The sequence below is a fragment of the Heliangelus exortis genome, chromosome 1 (genome assembly GCF_036169615.1).
Source record: "Heliangelus exortis chromosome 1, bHelExo1.hap1, whole genome shotgun sequence".
NCBI lineage: Eukaryota > Metazoa > Chordata > Aves > Apodiformes > Trochilidae > Heliangelus > Heliangelus exortis.
Window position 1 is genome coordinate 17,439,951 of NC_092422.1, and position 22,407 is coordinate 17,462,357.

The window sequence follows — 22,407 nt, forward strand, 5'->3', positions numbered from 1 at the left end:
TAGTTTTCACTAATGTGTTATTTTGCTTTGTTTTCTGTTTTAGAAACATGGCAAATTAACATCTTGTACTGGCTGCAGAGCTCAGTGCAAGTTTTTTGACATGACTCAGTGCATAGGATCTCATGGATTTATGGAGTCGTACTGCTCAACTGCATGCATGAACACACACACATCAAAATATGCAAAATCACAAAGTAAGTGAAAAGGATGATGGATTTTCATCACTTATAAGAGTAGACATTTGTGTTTTTTGAGGACTGAACACTCGAGTTGGGTTATTTTGTTTTAAAATTAAGCTATGCAATAGGTTTGTAGGTTTTAAAACTAATTTTTAGAAAGTCATCACCTTAATATTCAGCACTAGTAAATGGACCCATGAGAAATCATTTTCCCCACTGGCCTTCTTGCTTGATGATGAAAACAGTTTTCAACTGTCTTAAGGCTTCCTGGGAAAAATTGTTGAGAAATAACATACTTTTGTGTGTCACAGAATGATAGTGTACTTTTCAGGCATATGAATTAATACTTTCTTTTTTGTGATCTAACACCATCCCATTTTTTCACCTCAAGCAACAACTGGAGAAGGGAAGAGGTAGTTTGTAATATGTATGGATATTCTCCTGGTAAAATTGTTGGTCTGAGTGAAAGGAACTGGTAGATAAATTGTGTATTCTTCAGTATACAAAGCATGCATAGATCTCAATTCAGAGAATTAAGAGTTGTTTTCTTTGACTTGTGGAAGCTGGAAAAAAGATGAATTCTAGCTTTTTACATCAAAGTGTTAAGAAGACCTGACCCTGTACTCCAGGGTTTTGGTTTGGGTTTTTTTCTTTGTTTTGTGTTTGTTTTTTCATGTTTATTTTGTCTGTAAACTACATTTTTCTTTTAGGTATGGGAATTATTTGCCAGTTTTGTAAACGAAACTCTTTACCTCAATATCCAGCCACAATGCCTGATGGAAAAGTGTACAACTTTTGCAGTTCCAGTTGTGTAGCTAAATTTCAGGTTAGCTGTTGTGTTAAATCTTTTCTTCCCTAAATATTTGTGTGTACCTCTGTTTGTGATAAGTATTTGCATATTAAACTAAGTTGCTTGTGTATACGTGTTTGAGTTACAATTATCATAGATGCTTCTAGCACATAATAATTTGTTTCATCTAAGTACTGTTTCATAATTATAACGCTAACCATTATCTTAAACTTATAAAATGGGATAATAATAACCCATTCTCCTTGATACTGTAAGAAAACACAGATCAGTATCACTGATCATCTTGCTTTTACCACTCCAACATCTCTCTGAAGATGAACCTTGGCGTTTTTGTATTGAAGATCAGTGTTTTATCTCTTTTATACTAATACAGTAACAAATTTATTATGTTGAATATTGTACTAACAAAGGTGAGGTATGGGAAGTAGCATCTGTCTGAACTGAAAGGTTAGAGCTTAAGCCATCAGAATGTTTATGAACAAAACTAGCTGTTGAAATTATGTCCAGAAATTGTGTTGTTTGTTGAAAATGTAATATTTTTAATATGACTTATGATTAATTCATAAAATGTGTTGTAGTGATTGATCTCTAGGTGATCAAGGAACATTTTTTAAAAAATTAGTTTAATTTTTGTATGTAAAAACAGTTTTCTCAGATGTGCACTGTACAATTTGATAAATGCCTCCTCATGTGTTGTTGAACAGTTACATCCTCACAAGGTTTTTCCATTTCTTGTTAACTGTTTTCTGTCAGCTGGAAAGCACATGGATAGGACTTCCAGCATATAGCCCTGTTCTGAGTTCCATCCTAGCAATTTAGTAGGTGTCTGTCAGTGGAACTGATTAACAAGAATAGATGCCAACTCTTAGAATGTAATGTGAAATTTGTAATGCTTCTTGCAAACTTGTTTGGCATCTCTTTTATTCTACATGGTCTTGAAATTGATTGCAGCCCTAAGAGCTCTCAGAACAAAACCTTTCTGCCGTGTGAGGGAGAAAAATAAAGGTAGTGAATGAAAAATAACAGCCTGGGCCTTCTTGGATTTGCAGATAAGTCAACATTAAGCAAGATTACTATGAATGTAACTGCTGGATCAGCTGATGCTTGTTGTGGGTTTCTGATCTTATTGAGACCTTGCTGATGCTGCTTTTGCAGTTTCACTGCTAGGTGTAGATTTGTCTCTTTAATGTTGTCATGGAGTTTAATTAGAACAGCCACAAAGGCTCTGAGTGCTTGGTGAAGACCAAGAACTGGTAGGTGGTAATTTGCTTACATTTAGTTTGCTCAAATATCTCTGGATTCAAATGTTACATCGTTTTCATATATTCACTGTCCAGAACAATAAAATGTATTCACCACTAGGTAGGAGTTGATTGTATGACAATAGCTTCTTTGTTCAGTTTGTTATTTAGAAGGATAGGACAATATCCTACAATGTGAATACTGGAATTTAAAGTTTTCCCTTGATGCTTTTTCATACCTAAGTGACACATGAGGAATTGAACCTAAACTGAGAGAATGGTTTAATCCATTTGGGTCAATAACAGTTTTTTCTGCAATGATGTTTGAAAAATGGCTGATTTCCTATGGCACTCTGTATTTTTCAGTATTTACTGATGCTGATAACTCACATTTCAATTTTCTGGCATTCATCTTTTTCTCTTACTGTGCCTATTCTTCTATAGGTTTTCCTCTGCTAGGGGTTACCCTTCTCAGGAGTAGAGTAAGCAGAGTAACTGCTGCTTCAGTTCTGTCTCCCTTCTGCAAAAAATTTACCCCCTCTGTTTATGAATGGGTTTGAACATTCAAATTCTCAATTTGTGTACAATACTGTTGGATTTGTTGTCATTTTATCTAGTAAATAGCCTTTTTGTTTCTAGCTAACTTGTTTTAAAGTATTAAAATACTTGAAAGATTCAGTTGAGCAGCTTGCTGTGCAACTTACATCCATCTCTGTTGTCTTTGTGTGGACAGCTTGCAGGTGAATTAATCCTTGTAAGAAAGAGGCTAAAAGGGGGAATAGCCTGCTTGATGTTATTTGTGGTTTGGTAGGTGGTAGTAGGATAGTGTGGGTGTATCTTGTCATCTTTCATGCTTTGTCTTGGAGGATGTTATTGCAGACAGAACTGTTCCAAAGTTGTATTAATTTAAGCTGGTTTTGCTGTTAGTACCTTTTCTGGGTCAGTTGAAGATTGATCTGAACTTGCCTCTTAAAGAAAAATAAACTACTAATTTATCTGTTGTTAACATGAAGGATGTAGTACAAGTATTTTCCCAAAACCATCAACTGTATAGATGTCTAAATTTATATAATTTATAGCTATATATAACAAAGTATAAATAATGAAGTACAACCTATCATGCAAAACAGGACTGTGGAAAAATTTCAGAAAATTTGTAGTAAAGCTTTTTTTTTTTTTTTTTTTTTTTGAACTACCATTATTTTTTCAATTTATGGTGTAACAAGGGAGTTGTAGGATCAGGATGTTTAAAAATTACAAGTACAGTGTTTTTTAGCAGGTTAATCTGCTTTTTCACTCATGTTACCTTTCATCATCCTTATGCTTTTGAGTGTTCTTTGTTATATACCTTAGATCTCTCTCTCTATCACACATACGTACATATATTTTAAAAAGTAAGATTGACATGCTGAAATTCTTTATTTGATCATAATAAATGTAATTGAGGCTTCCATGCTGAGGCTGGAAGATCTGTGTGCACACATGAATGTAAGGGAGGTGTTTGATTCCTGCCCTGTTTAATTTGATGCCCTTGATTTCGCTTGTGGAACAGTCCTAGTGGATGACATTTATGTACAGAAATGTTTGCACAATTTGATTTTGTGTTACTGTTGATTCCTGCTGTGGTGGCAGGGATGGGCCAGAAGCTGTGTTACTATCCTGGTCTTCTCAGAAGAGTCCTAGACTGTGTCTGCCTACTGTTCCTTAGTAATTTGGTAGCTTACAGAAGTTAGAGATGGTTGCATTGAAGGCTGAAGAGGCCTTTACACTGCTTTTTGCTTTTCTTGGCCCTTTCAATGGTCTTTTTGTTCAAGGCATATCCTGAAGATATTCTCTACCCTAAGAGTCATGTAAGTTAGAGGCAAAGCAAGATGATGAGAATACTACATGCATGGCAACTTGATTCATGAAAACACTATATAGACACAGTACCTAAATTTTAAGCTGGATAATATCAACTTCGAGGAGGCATACAGAATCATATTGTGATTAATTGTTGGATTTACAACCATCTTCTGCTTGGTTTAGAGCTTCCATCTTCATTTCTTCAAGCTTTTGATCAGAACTGTTAAGACTTCCATTGTGCCTACCTATGCCATATGGCAACACCTCCAGAGCATGGTGTTTCCTTTGTGAGAAACCTTTGTGGCTCCCATGTTAGTACAAGTCTTCAGCTGCCTATTTAGAGCAGGCAAAGACCATTAAACCTTTGTCAACCACAGGGATTTTTGCTTGATACAGTAGGAGAGATACAACAGTGGTGTATGTGGGCATCAGACTCTATGAAAATGTTGTTATGGGATAAGTAAGGTACCACTGAGATCAAGGTGGCATCTTTTCTGCAGTATGTGGCATTCTGTTGCTCAGGTCCTGTCCATGACTGGGAAATGAAATGTGCATGAGTCCTAATATCTGCAAACTCCTGATACAGTATTAGTCCATCTGTGTAGAATGATACTAAAACTAGGTAGTGCTCAGCAGTACTGGTCCTCTTATGTGAAGGCTTATATCAATAATCAGTTACCACAATTTTATGTTTTTATTAATGTAGGTGAGCTTTTAGTAACATGACAGTCTGAAGCTAAGTATCCTGTAAGAGACATGGTTTACATTTTCACTGTTATGAGATGGAGAGGTAGTAATAAATCTGTCTGAAAAGAACTTATAATCTTTAAATATATTTATCTTGTTGCAAACTGTGGGAAAGTTTCTTGAGAAGATGCAACATGTAATGAATTTGTCCTGAATTCTTCAAATGAATGTTACTTTACTTATTCTAATTTTATGTGGAATGTCATGTGTAACACACTAGTAATTGTTGCTTTTTCAAGGAAACATCAAAAGACTGTTCTGTAGACATATAAGAGCTACTGGATGACTACAGGTGCTGTAAAATTGAGTTCTTAATCTACTGATTCAGAAATGGATTGAGTTAATAATTCAGTTGCAGAATTCTTATACCTACACTTGTAATCTACAGTATTTCTCTCAATCTCAAACCCCTTAATTGTTTAGAGTCTGACTGTTTGAATGATAGCATCCTTCTGCCATGGTGATTGAGGCCAGCTAGGGCTATTGGCTGGTTTTCTCTTAACCTGAGCAAACACATGGTTTCTAAATTGAAGGCTGTTGACTTCAGTGTCTTTATTTTCAAGTGGAATGCTTCAGTAAGGTGCTAATAACCTGCCTTGGTGATGTTTGGACTTGAAAAATCTTTGTTGGTCTCTGTGTGCCCTTCTGGGACCAAATAAAGCAAACAGTGAGATGTATGTAATGAAAATAGGTGTTTTGTGATTAACAGGTGTTCAGGTTTGGGACACATTTTAAAATTCTATTTATGCATTACCCTTAAACAACAAGCATTAGGAAGGTAAGGTAAAAGAAATATGACCTGAAGTAATTATGGTGGAAGCAAGGGTGAGGATTCAAGATTGGAAAACCTAAGATGACAAGGGGAAAATAATAAAGGGAAAGACTAACTTGCTGTGCTCTTGCTCTTAAGTTTTTTAGTGATGTGTGTGTATATTTATGTTTTTCAGACTCTGAGTGTGCAGTCTTCAACAAATGGTCAGTTTGTCTCTCCCAGTGATATTCAGTTGAAATGTAATTATTGCAAAAGTTCTTTTTGTTCAAAGCCAGAAGTACTGGAGTGGGAGGTAAGGGGGGGTTGGAGTTATTTTTAGAATGATTAAATGTTTAAAAGTTTAAATCTGTAACTTAATAAAATTTGTCTAGATAGCTATTTTATAAGGTATTGAAGCTTAAAAAATTAAGTTAACAAAATCTACCTGGTTCTGTAGAATATCATTTAACTCTAATATGGGTAAAAGCAGGAGTCTTTGTTCATGAATAACAAATAGAAAAGTGTATGTAGAATTTAAAGAGAAATGTAATTTCTCACATCAGCTAAGTAAGTTTGAAATCTTTCATCTTAAGTTACTTTATGCCTAGAGATATGATAGATCATTGTACACTTCTCTGTGAATGGAGAGAAGGATCTGAAGAATATATGCTAAGATTGCTTGGCATCTTTTGTGTTTAGCATTTTCATAGGAAATTATGAGTATTTGTAGCATTCCCTGTCAGCTTGAGTGGCAGCTGTTAATTTTAGCTTGAGAAGTCATACCCTAATTATATGCTTGCAATTCTGTTTAGTAGTTGCAGTTGTGTCTTAATGGCAGACTCTCCAGATCGGAAGATTTTATCCATTAACTCTATTTGTGATGCTTTCCAACTTTGTGTTTAGAACAAAGTGTATCAGTTCTGCAGCAGAGCATGTTCTGATGATTATAAGAAACTGCACTGCATAGTTACATACTGTGAATACTGTCAAGAGGAAAAAACGCTGCATGAGACGGTGAATTTCTCTGGCATCAAAAGACCATTCTGTAGTGAAGGTATGTAGATGCTTTTTTTTTTTCCTAAGATATTGGTCATTGCAGTTTTACAGCAGTTGACTTACTGTGTTAATACTTAATGTGAAAATTAAGGTAACTTTCTTCATTATTATTAATGAAGTGCATGTGCCTGTTATTATTGGTGCATGAATATGTTAATTTATCTGAGCTGCTTTTATGGTCCAAGATCAGGAAAAGTAGGCAACCCTCTTAAATGTGTGTATAAATACATACACATATGCTCCAAAAAATTAGAGATTTGTTTTGTTTAATTTGTGCAGCAAAGCCTATAGCAACGCTAACTGCATTGAGGAATACCAAGCTTTCTTGTTGATTAATATTTTCAAAATTTATTGTGACAATGGAAATTAGGTTTTTTTATTTGCTTACAGTAGTTATTGAAGCAGTAATTTTAATGATGGTGTGTTGATGTGGGTTGATTACTATCATAATTTTCCAGACTAATTATTTGGATTTTTTAAAAGAGAATAAAATAAAAAGGAAGTATATGGTCACAGGTTTCTTTTAAATTGCATTAAAATAATGATTGTATTTATAGAAAGAGCAAAATAGAGTCTTAGTAAGAACCTATCCTTTCCACTTCTGGGATACTGGTATTTAATCCTGGTTTTAGAAGTTTGATTACAAGTTTGGATGACTGGTCTGTAGAGGATATAGTGAATATTATTTTTTTCTTTAGTAGTAGTAGTAGTAGTAGTAATAGTAATAATAATAATGCTTTTACTATCATTTGTTAAACCTTGCTAAGATTGTCTGCTTTCAAGCAGATTAAGCAGCAGTTGTGCCAGTTCACTTGTAGCAGGATCCTGTTAACCTGTAGAGAGGTGGATTGTGGTGCTGAAGGCAGCCTTCCTTCTGTGCTGTAGCCATATAGCTCTGGACTCTGCAATCTTTTATTTTTGAATGGAGTGGTGTGGGTTAGGTTACTTTGCCATCATTACTTTCTTGTGTTCTGGACTGCAAACTGATACCTGGAGAGGAAAAAAGGACAAAGCAAGGCCTGGCTTTAGAGTGTATTGCAGTGCTCAGTAACATCTAGTTAGAAATTGTTTCCGTTAGTAAAAATTTCCATGGAATATTTTAAAAGACAAGAGCAAACTGGTTTTGCCTTGGAGATGGCAGTGTATGCTGGTATTACTGTGAATCTTACAGTTCTCTTGTTTCAAAGCCTGGTGACTGAGAGAATGAAACCAGAAAGATTGATAAGGCAAGCTATGCTATTCACTGCTTCCAAAGATACTTTTTCATATGAAGGAGATTGAAATAAGGGAGTACTTGTATTTTCTATTGGAAAATTTGAGTGAAGAAGGAGAGAAACAAAAGCACTCTGCTGCATGAATAGTTACTAAATGAGAGGAATTCACTGCCAGATGGCTTGGTGTGGGTTCTGAGTTTGCATGTGTAGAACTGTCAGCTTGATAGCAAAGGTGATCATTCTGAGGATGAATGTGCCAGATGTTACTGTTAAGGTTTATTGGTTAACTGTGATGATCTGAACCCATTGAGTAATAGAGAGAAGGGAATAAAAAACACTATGTAGAAAGTAACTTGAATGTGGCACACTTGGTGGTTGTAGCTCAGGTGTACTTTGTGATGCATATGATAAAAACTGTCTGGGCTACATTTATTGCTGCAGAAATAGTGGAGTCCAAGAGTTAAGTGTTTAGATCTGATGTGGGGGGGAGAGGGCGAAGTCTTTAGATGGGTTGAGTGGAGATCAGCAAATGAAAAGTTCCATATTAGAGGTGATTTCTATTCCTTTTCTAGGCTCCCAGATACCACTAGTTTTTCCTTGATGTCATAGCCTTCTTCCAGAAATAGTCAAACTGTTTGTAAAGTAGAAGAACTAGAACCAAATAAACTTGTTGGATATGGAGGCCATGCTGCTTTTGAATATTGCAAGGTGTTCAAGAAACTTCACCAAGAGAACTTACTTTGTTGAGCATTCAGTTATTCTTCACCAGAATAAAATGTATTAGGATTTGAGAAGAAATAAACTGAAGTGCTCAGTCACAAAAATTTTTTGTATTTTTGGAAGAAATTGAACTCTCAAGGGAAATACTGGAAAATTTCAGGTGTGTATTTAATACAGAAAGCTCCTAGATAAAATCAACAGAACTTAAACTTGCTTTTAAAATGCTTGAGGTGTTGAAATATCTGCCAGATTTATTTGTTGGTCTTCAAGCAAACCCAAGGAAAAGCATAGATAGCATCAACCAGAAATACTTTTGACTGCTTATGCCTGCCTAGCCACAGTACTGAAGTTTTTGTCATGCTTTTGCTTACATTCTTCATACCTAAAGTTTTTTTGTAAATGCACATATGTATATATTTACACACAAACCTACATACATGGAGGATGAACAACCTGAATGGACTAGCTGAAGGAGTAATCTGTTACTCTGGTGCTGAGGCTTTGGAAATTAAACTGTCCTGGCGTTTTGCTACTAAAATGCCTCATTCCAAAATCCTAGTATCTAAATTAAATAAGATGTATATTGTATATGCTAAAGCAAGAAGATCAAAGTTGCCTGTAGATTTTTATGTATGTGTAGTTGCATGAGTGACAACTAAGAACAGGCTGTGCACATTTTTAATCCTGAGGAGCTTTTCAAGTTACTGAGTTTTGGTTTGTTTAATAGACCCTCTGAGGGTCTAGGAGAATAAATAAGTGTTTGGCAATGGAACTATTTTATGATCAGTATGACCATAATTTCTTATTACTTGTGAATGTATTTTGCATTTAATTTTGCATTTAGTTCTATCTTCTTGATAGAAATGCTATGATTTAAATAGCACGAGCTTTGTAGTGTGAGTTTTAATAACACTGATTCATATCTGGTAGTCTGCTTCTTGGAGGGAGAGGGTCAGTAAGCTGTGCAGTTATTTGGTGCTTGGGAGTTCCTTTCAAATGGATAATACAGATAAAGGACAGCTGTGACACTAGCAACTATAGTATCATCTTAATAGTATGCTAATAAGTTCCTGGGAATTACAGATTCTGTAATTTAAACCCAATGTACAACTGGGATGTTTCATCCAAGCTGACAAGTGGGAAAAGAAATTTAGGAAATCAAATGATTTAAGAACTGAGTATAGGAAAGATGTTTATTTAGTTAAAGCATTACAGATCTTAGAGTGGTATTTTTCCAACCACTGCAGCACAGCAGATTGTTCAGTAAAGTATACTGTTATGTGTTTAGCTAATTGGTTTTAACTGGTTTTTAGACTTTCATGAAAACATTATGGATACTGGGAGTAGCCTGAACACAAGTATGTTAAGCTTTATATATAGGTGCTTACCTATGAATGTTTCACAACCAATTAAGATATTACCTGGAATTCATAGCAATTCCTTTTGTTACTAGAAACATTAACAAGCTGGTTTCCAAACAGCACTCTGATTGGTACAGTGCAGTTGTTCAGGCCAAGGTCTCTTAGTAATCTGTTATTAAAACTTTGAGCTGTAGATGACTATTCCAATCAAATTTTTTTACTGTAAATGCTCAAAGATATTTTTATGCTGATAAAAATCAGTTAAGGTAGAAAAGACAGTATATATATATTGGAAAAGTCTCTGATGAAATTCTTAACACTCCTGCACTTCAGAAGGACCTAGTGAAGGCTCTTGATCTTTGCTTTCCTTCAGCATTTCCACACATGGGGACAAATGCACAAGGAAGAGCTTGAGAGCTGATTCTTGTGGTATAGTATGTGTGGAAGAGTCTGACTGTATAGATGTAGTTTCTGATTAGTGCTTGTTGGACGCTTATCATGTGGAATTACCTTCTGGATGAAGTTGTTAAAGGATAACAATTGCAGTTGTTACAAGGTGACAGAGAGCAAATCCTGTATGTACCTTAAAGGAAGAGAAAGGTAGCCTAGTAAGTACAGCCTTTCAGAGGTAAATAACTAATTGCTCTTAGGTTGAAATACTTGAAAAGATGTTATTCTGTGTGGTAAAAAGAGGTGAATTACAGAGTGGTTTTCCATTACAACTTTGTTAAAGAACTTAAATGATTACTTACCTGTGTGGCTTGAACCAAATGTTCTGCCCTTACCTTTTTTTCTTTAAGAGAAAACAGCTGTTAATTTCAAAGTCCTTTAAAGGATCTTTAAAGCTCTAGAGATTTTAATCTGGTCACACTGTAACTTGTGTGTTTGTACAGTAGAAATCCTGAGGAATTTAGGATTTTCTTCATATCTTGTTGATCAAAATGTTGGGGTGTCAGCTGTTTGTCTTAGGCAGTGCTCATATTCATTAATCCCAAATCCCCAGGGGAGTTGGGCCCACGAGTCACAGCAATGTGGGAGATGTTTGATTGGAGAATGGTAAAATTTCTTACGTGATAGCTTTTTTTTTTAATGCAACAGCAGTATCATCTTCACTTCTTTACTCCCTCTAGTTCAGCAGCCAAGAAAAATGTCAACTTTGTCCATTACTTTTTGTGGGTTATTTAGCCAGGTGCACATAACTTACCTCATTGGTGGTAGAGTACTTCTACAAATCTATAGTCTAGAAAGGTTGATGCAATACTGAATGGACCTTGTAGGGCAGAGCTGAAGAGAAGGATGCATTGTGGTGCTGAGCTAGCTCTGGAATTGTGAAAAATTTCAAAGAATCTGATGTATATACAAGAGACTGGCTGAGATATACAGCCAACAGTAAAAAATACCAGCAAGAAATCTTCACTGCCTTAATGGGTATTTTTGACTAATAGCTTGCACACACTGCTATCTTCATGGTTACAATTTCGTTCAGAGTAGTGTATTTAACATCTGAATTAGATGCACTTTAAGGGTGATTGCTTGGTTTGACACTTCCCACTGCATGCTTTCTGTGGTAGTAATTTTCTTTATGCTGTTATTAAAGAATCAAATAGGTAACTTAAATAACTCTAAACCATTCAAAACACAGTTACCCACAGCGTCCTATTTGTACTGTATTCTGTAATTGTCTTGTTTTGATATTGCTAGCAAATTGTAATTTGTTAGCAAAGTTTGTAGCATTGCAAGTTAAAATTCCTCAATAACCTTTAGTTTTTCAAAGCTGCTGTCTGCCGCAGCTTCCACTTACTTTCTTGTGTTTTAGTGATTTTAAAATAGTATCTCGATTTCACAGATATTAAATACTACCCTAACAGACAAAAGCACAAGTCACTTAATTGAAATTACTGAGTACATTACAATACTTTTACATTCTGTATGCTGGAGGGAAATGCAGCGTGTATGTATGTTACATGTTGAATTTCATTACTTACCAGAAGTATGTTGAGTCTGCACTGTATGCCACAGCAGAGGGGGCACTTGGAAGACTTGAGTTCTGGTCTTGGTGGTACTGTGGTATTTGGGAGATAATAAAAGCAGGTTCATTATCTGAGATTAAAGGTCTGTGTAAGGTGTTCCCCTGTCCTTCCACTGTTTAATACAGGCAGCCACTTGATCTTCTCCGATGTTTCTCTTCTGTAAAATTAGCACAATTACAGAGATTTATGGTATGTGATTTAGGCATCAGCTGAATATACACTAGATTTGAGGTAGTTTGAATACCTTATATTCTCAAAATAGCCTATGTAACAGCTATAATGTTCGTCTTTTAATGCATTCAATATGTTGAAGGAGGATCAGATTATTGAAGAATATAGGTCTCATGGCAACCCTGAATTGCAAATGCAAAAAACCCCAACCCACCTGATGCAAAAAGAAAAAATAAGACCTACAAATCCTACACAAATTTTATATGTAAACTCCTATCATTGTGTAATTATTCACAGTACTTACTGCTTTCTTTATAGTTACATTCTTACATTTCTTTATAGTTACATTTTATAGTTACATTTTGGTTCCTAGGTCATTTTGAACCTATTAGTGCTCTTAAAAATAATTGATCTATTGTAAATGGTTTGCTGTATTGATAGCATTAAAGTAGTAATAGAAATAAGTTGATCCTTGTAGGTATTGTTTTTAGTGGATAGTGTTGTCTATCTTAAATTTTCTGTTTGTCTGGAGGTCTAGCATTCTGAGGATGTGTAACTGAGCAACATAATTTCAAGTCAATGCATTTGCATGGATCTCTATGAAAAGAAAATTATGTATTTTTTCTGGCTGTTTGTTCAAGGATTTATTTGATAAGCTAAGTTCCAAGTGTAGTGTTTTGAAAAAGATGTGGACAACATATGAAATCATTGAGTTGTGCAGGAAAGGTATTCAGGTAAAAGTGTGTTGTAATTTAGTCTTCTTATCCAACCTGAATTTGTCTGAAGCCCCAAATGTTAGGTGTTGTTATATTAATTTAATTTTCAATATTTAACTCTCAACTGTGATATCTCTCTGTTAAAAATTACTTTGTTCCTAATATTTAAAATCTGTTTCCAGGCTGCAAGCTGCTATATAAACAAGACTTTGCAAGACGGTTAGGACTGAGATGTGTTACTTGTAATTACTGCTCACAGCTGTGCAAAAAGGGAGCCACTAAGGAACTTGATGGTGTAGTGAGAGATTTCTGCAGTGAAGAGTGCTGTAAAAAATTTCAGGACTGGTACTACAAGGCAAGTAACTTAGAATTTTTGACGAGAGCTCCGCAGTTAAAAAAACCAAAAATGCACATATGAGGATATCTCAAGGACTGTGCAACAAATATGGCTCACTTCAGCAAAGCATTTGCTACACAATAAGCAAATGGATTAATCTCATTATTTAAGTTTTCTTAGATCTTAGAGCAGCATTTCTATCATCTGACTTTATTAATTCATTTGGCAAGAAAATCTTGAGTTACAGAAAATCAAAAAGATACTATGTATATTTGTTACTTTACAATTCCATTTTTTTCTCCTTAATTGATTTTTTTTGCCAAAACTTCTTAAATGTGTATTCAGAATTCAGAATGTTGCAAGCACTGTTAATAGCATCTGGATGATTCCTGGAGTTCACTGATAAACTAGGTTAGCAAAGTTTTTCTTGTTCCTGTTTTTGCTTCTTTTTTTTTTTCTTTCTTTCTTTTTTTTTTCTTTCCTTTTCTTTCCTTTTTTTCCCCTTCTTTTTTCTTTTTTTCTTTTTTTTTTTTTTTTTTTTCTTTTTTTTTTTTTTTTCATTTTCCCTTTTCCCACAGTTTGAAGTGCAGAGGCTTTGATTGTTCATTATTTCCAAGTGGAAAGGATGCCAAAGGGAAAAGCAAGACCAAGTGGATTTCTAATAAAAGTTTAAATCAAACAGATGGCATCTTTTTCTAAACCTCTGGAAGGTTAACTACCTTGAGAAGCACAACCAGCAAAGAATTCACGTTAAAAGTTTGTTGCTGTATGGTTTTTGGTATTGTTTTGCTTGGGTTTTTTTTTTCCCATTGAAAATGAAAAGAAATAAAGGTGAAATTGAACTGGGTTTGACCTGCGATTAGTACCATGGATAAAATATTTGATCTCTGGTGTGAGCATCCTGGAAACCTACACTGATAATATCAAAACAAGAACTCTACTTGTGGATACAATTGCAAAGCAGACAGTACAAAATTCATCACCATACCAAAACTGTACATAGCCTGGAAGGCAATTAGAAGCTTGAAATGTTAGAAGTTTAGATACAAGTCCTATAATTCAAGATGATCTACCTACCATAAAAGAACTGAATTTGAAGACATGCCTGATATTTTGGAATGTCTGGTTCCAGAAGTGTTACAGCCAAACATTGTTAAGTCTTTATTTTGAATAATGTACATAGGGTCCTGTTAGACATTCCTGAAAAAAAGCTACTGAAGACCAGAATGATTTTCTTCTGTCTCATGTGAAAATAGGGTGACGAAGATTGGCTGCAGAGTTCTTAAACTTCCTAAAATGTTAACTTCATACAGTAATTATTTAATCTATATGCCTGTAAACCTGGTGTATGGAGTGAAATTTATCCCTATGTTAAAAGTGCCTTCTTGTAGAGAACCTAATAAAGCTTTGGTGTGCTTTAGAGATCTCTTGGTGAGTTTCAGCAAATGGTATAGACTGGGGGTGTGGATACCAAACTAGTTTCATGTACAGAATGAACTTTGGTGGAAGCTTGGAACTGTAATTTGGGTTTGAGAACTGCTTGAAAGTTCTGACTTGAGGTTGTCCTGATCTGTGGGATAAGGCAATAACTTGGCCCATTAAGTCTGCTGAAGGAATGCTGTTGGTACTGTGGTATAGGGAAGTTAAATACAGTGCCATGAAAAGGCAATTTAACCAGACTTGCAGGGAACTAGCAACTTTTGATGATATCGAAGTGTTAGATATTTTTACTGTTTAAATCTTACACTTGCTAGTGGAACTAGTGTTACATAGTGTTAAATTGCCATTTGCTGTTTTTCTCAAATACTTCTTAAAGCCTTTGCCTAATTCAGTTCTGGTTATAACAGTTTGGGATTTGTTACATGAGGAACATGTAATAAGTTTTGGGAAATAGTGTGTTTAGCTAAAATTGTCCTTGCTGGTAACTTCTTTCTTTTCTATAAAAGTCCCTTGAGATATCTTAAATTTGTTAGTGTATAGTTAGCTGGTGCTCTTACCTATCCATAAATAGATATTGATAAAAATCAATAATAATAGATGAAAAAAATCAAAATCAGTAATAATAGTAATGATTAAAAAAAAAGACAGGATAGATATGAACCCCTACCCAAATTTGTACTTCATTTGCTGTTTTGTTAGCTTCTTAAAAGTATAGTTACATATGTATGAGTGTTCTCATTTATACAATATCCAGTGTTATTTTGAAGTTTCATTGTATACATGAAGAGAAGTAGTAATAACCTAGTAATGTTTTAACACCAGCATTGTGTTCATTAAACAAATGTTTGTCTCCATCTTCTTTGTCTACTTTTTTTTTCTTTTTTTCTTTTTTTTTTTTTCCTCTTATTTTTTTTTTATGGCCACATCTTTCTCATGTAGTATTATCTGGGAAACATCTTAACTTTTAAAAATAATGGGAGAGCTTCCCTGAATGCCAAAATTCTTTTCTCAAAAATCCAGAAGCCAGCAGTGATAGAAGCACCACAGACTGTTATCTAGAAGTATTAGAAGCAAATCAGACTTACCTGTAAGTGTTCTTAAAACCTAATATGAGGGATTTAAATGTAAAAGAATAGTTTAATCCTAATCATTTCTTGGGTGACAGCTACAGCTACCCCATTTAGTGCCAGGTTCTGAGGAAATTGCTATTTTATGGCGTCCATGCACCTCTAAGACAAGAGGTAAAATTTTTGGTATCTTGAGGTTAGCTCCCTAAGTTATTACAGTTCCTTCTGTAAACTTTAATTGCATACAATGGTTTGGATGTTAATCTGAAAAATGCCTGGAAATTAATTCTCAGTATTTTAGTATCATGGTATTTGATGGTGGTTTCAGTAATTTGGTATTACTTAAACTGGAGCACTGGAAGTACCTTACAAAAAGAGTATACAGTTTTAAGAACAGCACAGAAATATGTTTAAAATATTCACTGTGAAACGTTGCTGAAAATACTACAGCTGAAGTGCACTTACAGGTCATTCAAGGCTGCAGTAGAGGGTTGTTTGGATTGAGCATGTATGGTGACAACTCTGGTCACTGGATGTCAAGCATCTTCAGTGCAGACTAAGTAGGAGGTTGGGAACTACAGCCTCTACACAGAAAAATTACTGTGTCTGGTGAGCTCAGATAGCAAGGATTGTCAACAGTGCTGAAGTTTGAAACAATGGAGCCAGCATTAATCTAAATGGTACAAGCAGCAAGACAGCCTTGTGGAACTTTTCCTGTCCAAATCGAGCCACTGTAGTTAGGGATCTCAGTGTCAAGTAGGTACTGTTTCAGAACAGTTCATCTCCATTCTGTTTTTATCACTCATTTTCTGGAAACATCTCTTGCTTCCTATTGATTGTGGATTGAACTCAGGTAACTAAAATTAGGTCAAATTAATACCACAACAAACCATTAGAGAATATTATGAACAAAGTCATTAAGAATGTAAATAAAAGCCCCATATGTGAAAATTTGTTTTTTAAACCAAGCATTAGTGATTTATGGTATTCACCAGGCCTATTTAAACACGTTGAAGCTCGACCTGGGAAAAGAATTGGACAAAAAGCAGTCGCAAAAGAGTTACGTGCAATTGGAGCACAGACTCTCTGGAAAGATAGAGACAGCAGACTTGAAGGCAGGTATTTTTGGAGATTCAATTAGCATATATTGCCAGTATCTCAAGTGAAAAAAAAATGTGAAGGGGAAGGAAGGAAAATGCAGAAAACTGCGAATTCACACGTACGTTTTCAATTACTTTCATGGTCAGGAAAGTGGGGTGAACAAGCAGGTAGTAGGAAACTTAAGTGTATGAAAGAGTTCATAATTTTTACTGCAAGCATGATGATGGAAATTGTAAAATTACAGTGTAGCAAATATAGGAACGAGAAGTCAAGCATCCTTATAAAGGAGTCTTGGGCTTGCTAAGGAATAGTAATTTCCATGCTGAAGCAAACCAGAATTTTTTCACCCAAATACCTTAATACGCTTATTCAACGGTCCAAATGGAAGAGCAGAATCAGGAGAGCAAGGAAGCAGTTGGAGGAAGGCTGTAGTTATGCATTTGACAGGATCAGTCACCTTTTTCTTTCTTTGAAGGAGAGAGAAAAATGAGCAGAAAGTGATGCTTTGCTAATCAAGCATTGGTGGGGTTTTCTGCACAGGGGTCGGCTGTCGTTCTTAATCAGCATTAGGTGGGCTTGAGATTTAAAATTAGACTTGAGTTCTACATAGTTTTTTTCCCTATTGGTATTTTAGGTTTTTGGTGGCTTTGAAAGATGGATTTGCATTAAAGGTGTGAATTCACAGTTTCCCTGAGCTGATAAATCTGGGTGATTTTGGCAACACTCCACACTTCATCTTCCCTGTTCCCTTCTAATAGTGCAACTTGCTCTTTTGTCCCACTCAGAACATTTCTGCTGCAGAAGGAACTGTGGATTAGAATCACTAGGAAGTCAAAGTGATAAATTTAACAGAAATTGTGGGAGAAAAGGGGTAATGCAGTGCTGTAAGGTCCCTGACCTTGTGTACCCTTCAGGTGCATATGCACTAATGCTGACACCTGCACAAAGGATGGGGAAAAGAAGGACCTAGCCCTCCAGGGGCACCTGGTGCTTAGTGTGAGGTGGTGCTGTAGCCAAAGCTTTAATTTTAATTGCTCCCAGTTTAAAGCTTGATAGACTGCCAGAATTGTCTCTATATATCGTCTTAAATAATTGAAAATTGCAACTGAGAGCTGAATTTCTTGTATTGCCAAAGCATGGTGCCAGATTGCTTAAACGATAGAGAAGGAGTTCAACATTTTATTGCTTTTTAAATTGGAACTAATTGCCTGTATGTACTTTTTTTTTTTTTTGAAAAACAGGGACAAACTACAGTTGGAATTTTTTTTTTTCAGCCATACTGAATACGTGAATTGTACATAACTGTGCATGGTTTTCTGTATTAATGTTTTATGTTGCTTATTACCATCACTTCCCTTTCCCTCTCCTGGATATATTATTAGGTTGACTTATTTTGGATTCCTGAGCATCCATAAAGCTTTTATTTTTTTTTAAAGTCTACTTTAGGACAGTGGTTGCCAGCAGTTTCAAGGGGAGCAGTAGCACAACACTTTGCTTACTTTAGCATCTGAAACTGGAGCTAGCCCTGTTCAGATAATAATTTATGGCATGTCTGATTAAGTTCAGTGGAATCTGTTCTGGAATTAATTCTGAATCTATTGTCTTAGCAATGCCTCATAAAATTATTTAGCTTGGTGAAGATATACTACTGAAATATGGAGATAAGGATACAGAAGAACAAAAGTTTTGAGTTTCAGGTTACATGCTAACAAGATTTTGTGGAAATCTTCAGTTTGAGAGCTATTATTGGTTATACATCATAGAGAAACTTTGAACTGTATAATTGGAATCTAAAATTGTTAAGTACTAAAATAGCGGAAATATAAAAGTTATTTATACTCAAGGGCTCTGTTTTGATACCTAGAAAAGTGATTGTGTTTGTGACTTGAAAGAGCACCAGATTTTGAAGGGGAAACATCTACTTGTTCTTGATTCAAGACAGTCATTAAGGAGTCCCAGTTGCTTTCTGCTCTTGTTTTGTAGAATGTTTCAGTGGAATTAATTAAAATGGATGCATAAAATTAATATTTTTGCTAACTATAAGTGAGCAATTTTTAAAGGCTTAATGAAGACTTAATGAAAAAAAGCAGATTCATTTTGGGTGTTAACCCCCAGAAAACAATTAAAAATGAAGTGACAGATGTGCCTGTACACACAGGCTAGAAGGTAACGTAACTATCATGGAGCCTACATGAGTGATGCTTCACTGTGCATCAGTAATGATCCTTCAGCACTCTTAAAAACGTAATCTTTTAAAATGTGGAAATATTTTTTTTTCCAAGGCTTGTTTAAAAATGTCAAAATCTTCCTTTGTATTAAGGCTGCACGATGTGACTGTTGTAAGTCTCAAGGAACTCTCAAAGAGAAAGTACAGTGGCGTGGTGAAATGAAACACTTCTGTGATCAGCACTGTTTGCTCCGTTTCTACTGTCAACAAAATGAACCAAATTTGGCAACCCAAAAAGGACCTGAGAACTTACAGTATGGTATGTGCTGCTTTATGGCTGCTAAACAGCAAACAAGATGCTTCCTTTAAATGAAAAATTTAAAGATGCCTGAATTACTTACTTGTTGTAATAAGCTGTGATACAGATGATCTTTTATTTTATTGTGTGCGTAATAATTGATCCCTTCACTTTCTTATCTTAGCTCTTTATTTTATTGCTTTTTTGAGAGTTGAAACATTGTCAGGTAGTCAGACCATTTTGGACTCCCTTTTTAAAAAACAAATCTTTTTTAGGGACAGAAAATACTTTCCTCTTCTGTTGTGCTCCAGTTGGTCATCACTTGCCCTGTGGAAACTTTCAAAATTTGTTTTTGGTCACATGCAGCAGATAAGTGCACTAGGAATGAAAAAAAAGAAAATTAAATCACATTTAATTAAAAGGAAATAAATGGAAACTAAATGAGAATGGAATGAAAGTATTTAGATAAGATGAATACATTGTTTTTTTTTTCTATTGGCAATAGTTCCCCTGTAAATTTGCTGATGGGGGCTGAGTGCATGTTTATGTCATTTAAATGACAAGCCAGGGAAAGATCAAATAAATCAGCTTTGTGATTAATGTAATTATACCCACACAACTTCTTTTATGGCCACTTTCATATTTGAACATTTTGGTATTTAGTTTTCTGAAAGAGGGTATGGAGCATTGATTTAGGATTAGCTCTTGTGTAAGGTTCAGTGCTGGAGTAATGGGATGCCTATGAATGACAAGTCTTGTGTGCAGTTCCCACCTGCAGTACAGTATTAAATAATGCTGTTATTTAATATTATCCTGATGATACCTGTTGTTTGAATTGCTTACTGAAATTTGCTTTGTTTTTGAAAAAGGGAAAGAATTTCTAAAACTGTTTTTCTACATTTTTAGATCAGGGCTGTCAAGCTCTTCGAACAAAAATAACTGTAAGTACATATATTTAACATACATGTAACCTAAATAGATGTATTAAAAATGTGAGATCTTGAGGGCTTAAGGGGATGATATTAAAAAGCAAAAAAATCATCAACTTCAAATGGCATTAAGCTTGATTTGTGGTGTTTTTTATTCTTTTTTACATTAGTAATGGAAAATAATTTTTAAAATGTTTGTATTTTGTCTTTTAATGGCTTCTGGGGAACCAAATAATCAGTTGTTCTACTCCTGTAGTGCATGAATGTGTTGCTTAGGGGTTAATCCACAAACTGAATCTTATTCACATTTTTAGATTGATAAGATGTATTTATTGATTGTAGAAAGGGAAGAGAATTTCAGTGGGTGATCAGAATATTAAGATTGTATCTCAGTTTTGAAATGCTTAAATAAAGCTTCAGATCTTAAATTATAATTCCCAAGAGTAGTATAATTGGTGCTCAAGGTCTGATTGACTTTGGTGCACTTCACAGAGTATCACAGAGAGTTAAGGGTTGGAAGGGACCTCAAAAGATCATTGAGTCCAACCCCTCTGCCAGAGCAGGGTCACCTCCAGCAGGTCACACAGAACACATTCAGCTGGGCTTTGAATGTCTCCAGGGAAGGAGACTCCACAACCTCCCTGGGCAGCCTGTGCCAGTGCTCTGTCACCCTCACAGTAAAAAAATTTCTCCTTGTGTTTATATGGAACCTCCTATGCTCAAGCTCATATCCATTGCCTCTTGTCCTATCACTGGGGAGAATTGAGAAGAGCCTGGCAACATCCTCCTGGTTCTCTGTTTTCATATTTATAAACATTAATGAGTTCATCCCTCATTCTCCTCTTCTCCAAGCTGAAGGGACCCAGTTCCCTCCGCCTTCCCTTAAAAGGGAGATGTTCCACTCCCTTAATCATCTTGGTTACCCTGTGCTGAACTCATTCAAACAGTTCCCTGTCATTTTTGAACTGAGGGGCCCAGAACTGGACACAATATTTCAGATGTGGCCTCACCAGGGTAGAGTAAAGGGGGAGGAGAACCTCTCTCATCCAACTAACCACCCCCCTTCTAGCATACCCCAGGATGCCATTGACTTTCTTGGCCACCAGGGAGCTTTGTTGGCTCATGATCATCCTTCCAGCCACCAGCACCCCCAGCTCCCTTTCCACTTCAGTGCTCTCCCCAAAAGCTCATTCCCCAACCTGTACTGCTACTAGGGGTTGTTCCTGCCCAAATGCAGGACTTTACACTTGCCCTTGTTTTAATTAATTAAATTTTTCCTTACCCAACTCTCCAGCCTGTCTAGGTCCTTCTGAATGGCAGCCTTCTGAGGTGTCAGCCACTCCTCTCAGCTTTCTGTCATCAGCAAACATGCTGAGAAGACCCTGTCCCATCATCAAGGTCATTGATAAAGATGTTGAACAAGACTGGACCCAGCACTGATCCCTGGGGGACTCCGCTAGTCACAGGTCTCCAGCTGGACTCTGTGCCATTGATCACCACTCTTTGGGCTCTATTACATAGCCAGTTCTTAATCCATCTCACTGTCCATTCTTCTATCCCACATTTCCTGAGCTTGCTCAGGAGGATGTTATGGGAGACTGTGTCAAAAGCCTTGCTAAGGTCAAGGTAGGCTACATCCACTGCTCTCCCTGCATCTATATATTCAGTCACAACATCATAGAAGGCTATCAGATTAGTCAAGCATGATTTCCCCTTGGTAAATCCATGCTGACTACTCCTGATAACCTTCTTCTCTTCCAGGTGCTTAGAGATGACCTCCAGAATGTGCCACTCCCTCATTTTTCCAGGGATGGAGTTGAGGCTGACTGGTCTGTAATTGTCTGGATCTTTCTTCTTGCCTTTTTTGAAGGCTGGAGTGACACTGGCTTTCCTCCAGTCCTCAGGCACCTCCATGTTTGCAGTGATCTTTTGAAAATGATGGAGAGCGTTAGGGCAACAACACCACCAGCTCTCTCAACACTCTTGGGTGAATCCCATCAGGACCCATGGACTTGTGTATATTCAATTTCCATAACTGATCTCTAATCCAGTCTTCGTAGACCAGTGGTGAGTCTTCCCTCCTCCAGGCTTTCTCTGGAGGATAACAAAGGCTGATCCTAGAGTAAAGACTGAAGCACAGAAGGCACTCAGCAGCTCTGCCTTCTCTGCCTTCTGTTATCAGGGCTCCTGCCATTCAGCAGTGGGCCCACATTTTCCCTATTCTTC

At 36.0% G+C, this 22,407-nt stretch overlaps 1 protein-coding gene across 18 annotated transcripts in view; it reads left to right on the forward strand.

Moving 5' to 3' along the window:
• ZMYM2 (zinc finger MYM-type containing 2) overlaps positions 1–22,407 on the forward strand; it is a 90,998-nt gene that overhangs the window by 45,670 nt on the left and 22,921 nt on the right. For 15 of the 18 annotated variants that reach the window (XR_011724262.1, XM_071735586.1, XM_071735600.1 and 12 more), the window contains 7 exons: positions 44–194; positions 890–1,005; positions 5,771–5,887; positions 6,478–6,628; positions 13,025–13,197; positions 19,108–19,273; positions 20,159–20,193. Coding sequence is in view for 17 of the 18 variants with exons in the window: in XM_071735586.1 (XP_071591687.1) it covers positions 44–194; positions 890–1,005; positions 5,771–5,887; positions 6,478–6,628; positions 13,025–13,197; positions 19,108–19,273; positions 20,159–20,193 (909 nt within the window). In the remaining variant the exon portion in view is untranslated. The remainder of the gene's footprint in view (positions 1–43; positions 195–889; positions 1,006–5,770; positions 5,888–6,477; positions 6,629–13,024; positions 13,198–19,107; positions 19,274–20,158; positions 20,194–22,407) is intronic. The other 3 variants (XM_071735652.1, XM_071735660.1, XM_071735681.1) reach the window with 1 other exon arrangement.